At 46.6% G+C, this 7,982-nt stretch overlaps 1 protein-coding gene across 1 annotated transcript; it reads right to left on the bottom strand.

The window, feature by feature from the left end:
- Positions 1-4,568: 4,568 nt before the first annotated feature.
- Positions 4,569-5,989, bottom strand: NOG (noggin). The gene has a single exon (XM_050920138.1). The coding sequence runs from the start codon at positions 5,439-5,441 to the stop codon at positions 4,770-4,772; it is 672 nt and encodes a 223-aa protein (XP_050776095.1). The 5' UTR covers positions 5,442-5,989; the 3' UTR covers positions 4,569-4,769.
- Positions 5,990-7,982: the final 1,993 nt, after the last annotated feature.

Here is a 7,982-nt window from a genome sequence, read left to right as displayed (position 1 = left end):
TTATCGTATCTATTCCTAGCATGAATCTACCAGGTGGCAGCATTCCCCTGCCAACATACCTTTGGTTTGGCTTAGCTTGAAAGCTATGATGTTACATTTTATGATGATGTCATAATTTTTGTTTCAACTTTCAGTGAAGAGTCCTGGCAAGTCTCTGAGCTGGAATATCTTCTTTTTAAAAAGATCCAAGGCACAACCCAAGTAACATGAACTGCTGGGATTTCATTAATAGCTGTTGATGTTACTCAATTAAGGATATTTCTCTATAAAAAACTACAAAGAGGAAAACCCTCACCCAATACCTTTAAAAAGGCTATTACCCTTATTTCTATGTAGGATTATTCACCTGATTTTCCATCCTCACTCATACCTGCTGCTTGCAAACACATCCCAAAGCAGGAGATCCACAGCTCTTAACTAGGATGGCAGTGTGAACTAGAGGATAACGAACAAAGGTTTCCAGGATTATTTAAATTCAGGTGTGAGGACACCTTATATTAACACTTTGTGCTCTGTGCTTTCCCCAGTTTGTTTTTCCTGCATAGAGCTAGTGTTTTTTAGAAAGGTCTAATTTTGAGTTTTCATATCTCAAATCTTAGGGGAAATTTCCTCTGGGTTTTATTTTCACCCACACAGCATTTGTTTAATTTTTATTTTTTAAAATGGTGCAAACTACAATGCACCTTCCTTCAAAAACTGCATATTGATTCTGACAGGTATGACAACAAAGCCTCAGCAAACACAATGCAAGAAACAATCCTGCAGTGGCAAAAGTGATGGACTCAGTGTGCAATTCAGTAGCACCTAGAGGCCCCAAACAAAATCAGGCCCTCAGGTGCTAGACACTATACAAGCATATAGTGTGAGAGAGTCCTTGACCAGGAGAGTTAGTAAATTCTAGATAGACAAAGTGTGAGAGAAAGAAAGTATTCCCCGTTATCCCCATTTTACAGATGAGGAATTGAGGCACAGAGAGGCTTAGCCACTTGCCTCAGTGCCACACTAAAAGACTGTGACAGAGCTGGAAATGGAATTCAAATCTCTTGATAGTTAATAGCTATTGTACTTTAAAGATAGTAATAATGTGAGAGAAAAGTGAGGCATAACTTAAATTTCACTTGCTACCTTCTCCTTTTCTATTTATTTCCATTTTCTGCTTATAATAGTCTCTGTGAAGTCTCTCTTGTGGTACCACATATGAAGGATGCCATACAAATGAATTGATTTCAGTTTTGATTACAAAATGTTGTAAAATTGAATATCAAGAAAATATTTGCATAAAAGCATTAATCAGAAAGTTGCTTGTTTGTCCTGAAGTACCTATAAAACAAGTATTGCAACAGCAGGGCAGGAGAGCCAGACAGTGAAACTGACCTGAATCCAGAATGAAACTGACCGGCCTATTCCCCCTCTGCCTGCTGACAGAAGTAAAAACAGGTGGCAAGAGCATCAGATTTTTTTGTTCACATTTAATATTCTTTAACCAAGGGGATTATTAACAAAGCTATAACTGATTTCTGATTAAAGGGATACTGTCAGGTTAAAAATAACATTCAGACAGACAGACAGACACACACACACTTCCATCCCCTCACCATTTTAACCTTTAACCAAGCAGTCAGCTCAGATGCAGTTTCTAGAGATGATGTGTCTCTGTGCAGCAATTGCTCCAGTTAGAGACACGTGCATTACTTGGTGACTAGAGTAAGTAATGAATGGAACTGGAAATATTCCTTCGGGAAGGTTTGCTACTCGGGGGGGGGGGGGGGGAGGACCTTGCATTGTACTCCAGTGACATTTTCAACCTTTGGGGAACGTTTGTTGACATTCCCGAGTCCCTGGCTTCCATCCCAGCACGAAATAGTTTCTGTTCACAGAATTCTCCTGTTTACTAGTCATGAAATACCTACCTTTTGGCTTTTTTTTTTTTAAGAAATTTTTTTTTGCAAGTGAAACTCTGTCTAAAAAAATATTGGCCCCAGGCACAAGTTTTGCATAAATCCATGTGTGATGAATGGCTGATTTTAATGTTATTTGGGTATTTGTCAGAACCTAAAAAACATACATGGTAATGGTGGTTCAGAAACGTAAACATCTCAATATCCTCCTTTCTTCTAGAAATAAATTACGTTTGTTTGCCCTGCCTGGAGTCCTAAGGTAGCCGGCATTAGGAATATTTTAAATGTGATCATCCATCCAGCATGTCTTTCAGGCGCCACGAAGATTAAATGAAAGAATCATAAGATGAAGGTCTTTAACTTTTAATCCTTTTACAATGAACCCTTAGATACTCTTGGGGGCAGGGTGCCTTCTATTTGAGTAATAATGCTTCTGTTCCTCCTCCCTACGTTAATGAATACCCCCCAAATGTCCCAAGATCTGATTTTTTTTTTAAAAAAACCCAACACGATTGAAAGAAGCAGCAAAGAGGCTGATAGGGAAACGCACCGAATAACAGATAATATGCAAAAGCAGCAAAGAATCCTGTGGCACCTTATAGACTAACAGACTATAAGGTGACATGCAGCTGACGAAGTGGGTATTCACCCACGAAAGCTCACGCTCCAAAACGTCTGTTAGTCTATAAGGTGCCACAGGATTCTTTGCTGCTTTTACAGATTCAGACTAACACGGCTACCCCTCTGATACTAGATAATATGCACTGGAAGATGGCAAAGCTACAAAATTCCAGAAACCAGAGCTGAAAGAATTGGAAATAATTCGCGTGGATTCCCTGAGACTTAACGAAAACGGGGGGAGATAAAGAAGGAAAACGTTTTCTGCACTGTCAGAGGAGCAGGCGGGAGGTTTGTTTTTGCAGTTGGTATCTATGAGATGGGTCTTCCAGCACGTACAAGGCAAATAGTTGCGCGGAGAGAGCCCCACAGAGCCACCAAGGAAGTTTATTGAGCACGGAGGAACATATCTCCGCTCAAATACCACAGCGCGTCTTTCCTGCTTTAGACACGACTGAAGATGGCAAATTTTCATGGGTAATGGACGAGTCACTACCGCAAACAGAAGCGCAGCGGCTGGAAGGGAGACAGGCAGCGCCCTTCGGAAGCAAGAAGCGTTATAAAAAGTCGGGGGGGGGGGGGACGAGGCAATGTGCGGTAGTGATGTGAAAACTTTCCAAAACGTGCGTTTTCATGACCATTAAAATAAAACACGTCTGGGGGATCAAGTTACAATCTAAGGCGCCCCACGGGAAATGAGCAAAGCATGTCAATATCACGATACCTGGGAGGTAGCGCCTGAGAGAAAGAGAATACAACCGAAGGAGCAAACCTCTTTTCAGTGGGATCCCCATAGGAATATAAAAACAAAAGGTACCCCCACCCCCTGTACGCTAGCATCACGACTGGCGTTTCCTTCAGCGCTCTGTGATAATATAAGTCCTCATGCATAGCCCAGCAATTCTTCTGCAATAGGAAAGATAGGGGGAGGGACAATACACGCCTTTTGCTGCCCAGATTTAACCTTTTCAAAAGTCAGCCACAAGTGAAGTCAATTTTCAAGCAATGGCCATGCCACGGCGAGGGGAGGGGAAGGGGTCTTCCGATCCCCAGCTGTTGGAAATGGTCACCTGCAAAGTCACCAGGAGGCAGCCGGGGGGGGGGGGGGTGTCAAGAGCCCAAAGGGTTAATGCGGTTGATAGGTGGGATTGTTTCCCGTTCAGAAAAAGGAGCAGGCAAACAACTTGTCTGCTGCTTTCCAAACCCCAAAGCCCCCGGCTCCAGTTTCAGCCGCGTCCCACCACAATGGCAGGTGTGAAAGACACGTGGCCCGTTGTAAATGAAATGTCAAGCGGTTTAAAAAAGAGAGAGAGTCTGCCAGGGAGAGTTTGCCCTTCTGCAGGGAGCAGCCTTCGGGGTGTGGGCTAGAGGCTATGGGGAGAGGGGATAAGGTCTATGAACAAGCGGCGCTGGCACAGAGCCTGGCGATCCAAGGACACTAACACACAGGCAAAGTTAGACCCCCCCAGCGTCTCTTGTAACACACCCAGTGAGGAGCAGGGCCCGGGACCCCTCCCCTTCCCATAAAGGACCGTCCTGCTCGGAATACACAATCCAGAAACCGGCCAGACCAATAGAGAGGGAAACCAGCCTGGATTCTGCGTCCAAACCAAAAACCAGACAAAATCCACCCGGCTCGTGTTTTAGTGGTTGACTTTAATTCTGCGCTGCACGTTTACTACAGGGATATAAAGAATAAATAGCAGATACTCTTCATTGACATAGGATTAGGTCATTCAGATGTGTTCTCTCTATTTACAACAACCTTGTGCTCTAGGCGTTTATTCATGTTTAAACTCTGAAGTCCTTTAAACACACACACACACACACACACACACACACTTTCCGAAGAATGGAAAATAGCTTTAAAACGTCTTCTCAGCAAAAGTTTGGTTTGGTTTTAAAATCCTTTTATTTTTAAAAAAACAACAAAAAACCGCGCTTCGCCAAAGCGAAGCGATCTCTCTCTGTGTCCGGCATATAAATACAAGAAATAAAAAGATACATTAGCAACGACCAGAATAATAGTCTTAAAAATACAGTAGGCGCGGATTATTTCACGTATAATACTGACCTTTTAATAGTAAATTAAAACAGTGCCATATATACACACACATATACATTCTCCTACACGTTACAGTGCATTACAACGTTAACCAGAAAGCAATTGTCTTTTTTTTTAATGGATGGGTGGGTAGCAAAGTTCACCAGGGGAATCCGGTTTCGGGGGGCGGGAGGGGTTAAGTGCAAGTCCTAGCAGGAGCATTTGCACTCCGAAATGATGGGGTACTGAATGGGTATCCATGTGCACCTCTGCCCCCCCCGGCGCTGGCATCGCCACCTCAGGATCGTTAAATGCACCGACTTGGCAGGCTTGCAAACCATGCCTTCTGGGACCGAACAAGACCTTTTACTGTAGCAGCTGCCCACTTTGACATAGCGGGGCCAAAAGCGGCTGCCAAGGTCGGTCCACGTGTAGAGGACTGGGCAGAAGGTCTGGGACCACAGCCACATCTGCAGCTTCCTGCGTAGCTTTTTGCTCAGCCTGTGCTTTTTGCCCGGCTGCAGCCCCTCGTAAAACTCCAGCCCTTTGATGTCGCTGGGCATCGCCCCCGAGGGTCTCTGCCTGAGCAGCAAGTCCAGCTCGCCCAGGTCGTCCACCCCTAGCCGGTCCTCGGGCAAGGAGACAGCCATAAAGTTAGGGTCGAAGTGGCCGCCCATGAGGCTCCGCAGCAAGGTCTCGTTAAGATCCTTCTCCTTGGGGTCAAAGATAGGGTCCGGGTGCTCGATTAGATCCACCAAGGGCAAGTTGTCGCTGGGCGCCGGGCGGATGTGGAGGTAATGCTGGCCAGCGCCTTCCTCTATCCGGAGACCCAGCAGAACCACCAAGGCGTAAATAGTCACAAGGCACTGGGAATGATCCATCCTCGGGGAGCTCGGGGAGGGCGGGAGGGGGAGGGGGTTGGGTTCACCAGACAGCGGAGGAAGAAGGTGCAAGCAAATGCATCAGAAAAAAAAAAACAACAACTTGTACAGGCTTTATCCAAGCAGTTTGTCTTTCGGGGGAATCCGCCCCGGCCGCCCCCAAAGGCTGCACCCCAAGAAGCCAGGAGCAAAGCCCCCTCCCTAGGCAACTCCTCTCTCCAGCGGATTCTTCTCCTGGAGGAGCCTTGGCGAAATCCTCCTGCTGCTTTTCCTTCCCAGGGAGGGAGCGAGCCGTTTTTCGGGTGGCAAATGCTCCTTTCCGCTGCTGCTCCCCCTTTCCCAGAGCGTGCGGGCGGGAGACGGCTTGGGGGGGTTGGTGTGTGTGCAGATTCGTCCCCCAGTTCCTTTCCGCAGGCTCCTCGCTGCAGCTTGCAAAGCAGCCTGCTCCTCCTCAGCAGCAGCCGCCACGCACGTTGGCACCAGTTTGTCTGCTTTGCAAGGATCCAAAGCCTTTAAATTTCCTGCACTTTCAGCTCCATCACCATGGAAACCACCGACTCTCTCGCCTAACCCACCCCACCCCCCTTAAAAACACACACACGCACAACCCCCACCCCCCGCAAAAGTCCAGACGAGCTTGGCTCCCCCCCGCTACACCCCACCAGTTGCTGCGAGCACGGGCCACCGCTGCCTCTGCCTCGCCAAGCTGCCGCTCACATGCGTCCCGCGGCGCCTTGGGAGATGCTCCTCTCGGAGGTGGGGATGGAGCTCGCTCCCTCTCCCCTCCCCGCGGCTACACAGGAAAAGCAGCGACTCCAGGCACCAGCCAGGGGTCTTTTATGGAGGCCTCCCCCTAGGGCTGGGGGCTGCAGGGTGGTGAGCTTAGGAGGGACGGGGTGGGAGTGTGAACGGTGCCTTTATAGCTCGCCCTCCGGGCCAGAGCGCTGCAGCTCTCCGGGAGTCCCTTCGTGTGCACGGTGCTTCTCTCTCTGTCCCCCCGCCGCCCCCCAGCTACCTGGCTGCTGGGGGGTTATTTGCCCAGCTCCACACATGGGCCTGTGATGTAATTCCTATGAAGCGCTCACTCGTGCTGGCTTCTAGCCCGACAGGGGCTCTGCAGACACCTCTGCCTAAGTGCTGGAGCTGGGTCGCCTGGCTCCTGCTTGCTAATTAGCCGGGAGGAGCGAGCCCTCTGCTGGCTGCACGGAGCGATTGTGTCTCTAGGCAGGAGGCGAGCTCCGCCCTGGAGAGCGTGTGTGAGAGCGAAGGGGGTGCTGAGGGCTCTTCAGAAAGCGCTATCCGCGTGAAAAACAAACACACGGCATCACTGGAGTTGTAGATCCTTATCTTTCCATCATCCCCTTCCTTGTAACCCTCCAAACGTGATCTGGCTTTAAAGGACTTCAAAAAACTCCCTTTTGAAGAAGGCTTTTTTTGTAAATATAAATAGGAAAAAAAAAAAGAAAAGAAAGAAAAAGAAAAGGCCGGTAGAAACTAATGGGGATGAAACCCCTGGTTTCTATGGAGAGTGTTGTTAAAACGTTAGAGCTTAATAGAGAAGGAGATCCTCCTTTTTCAAACAAACGAACAAAAACATACTACAGGATTCCAAACGAGAGCTATAATTCCTTATTAAAGTTATTTGGGTGATTTTTAAAATAGCTCACAGAAAGGTTAGCATTTTCTGTTAAACTCTGTAGGACTTTTCCATAAGCGGGAAGGGGACTGATAGTTAGAGATCTTGTCAGTCCATTAGAAGAGAGAGAGAGAGAGAGAGGGGCTCAGTACTGGTCAGTGCCCCATCAGGATGTTATAAAGGTGAATGGTATTGTCTTCGGTTAAGATCTGGAGTAAAATTTCTAAAAGTGCCCAAGTGAATAAGAGCCAAAGTCCCATTTTCAAAAGTGGTTTAAGCACTTATGAGCCTACAACTCTTGGAATTTTGGTTCCTGGGTATCTAAGTCACTTCTGAAAATGGAACTTAGGCACTTTGGAAAATGTTACTCTGACTTTAGACTCTTGTGAAAGCATGCAGTATACAAGGGACTATTATCTATATGCCAAACTGTGATTTTTCCCCTAAAAAGTAACTATTTCTTTTTTTAAAGTGAAACAACCATTTTATAAACCCAACACCACATTCTAAGATGCGCTCACTGAATACCAGATACGCCCACATCAGGTTCTTTGAACCACTCAGTTTATTACACCCACACAACAAAGATGTATCACATCTTTATAAGGTATTCCACCAGAACTGTTCAGAGGGATGGGAGATTCAATACACCCCAAAAGTTAAAGTGTGAAAGAGATTCAGCAAAACACTTAACTTTAGGCACCTGCTTAAATCTCAGTGATTTAAGCATATGCTTAAATGCTTTGCTCATTGGAGCCTTAATTTCATCCAACAGGTACGTGTTGCTGACAGCCCCTCAGATTATTAAACTGAAATAGTTTTAAATGTCTGAATTACTTTTCACCGTTGATGCAGTTAGCTTTTTGCACCAGCTTCTGCCAACTGGTCAGCATTGCTTTTGTGCA

The sequence above is a fragment of the Gopherus flavomarginatus genome, chromosome 12 (assembly GCF_025201925.1).
Source record: "Gopherus flavomarginatus isolate rGopFla2 chromosome 12, rGopFla2.mat.asm, whole genome shotgun sequence".
Taxonomy (NCBI): domain Eukaryota; kingdom Metazoa; phylum Chordata; order Testudines; family Testudinidae; genus Gopherus; species Gopherus flavomarginatus.
This window is presented reverse-complemented; position numbering and strand designations above follow the sequence as displayed.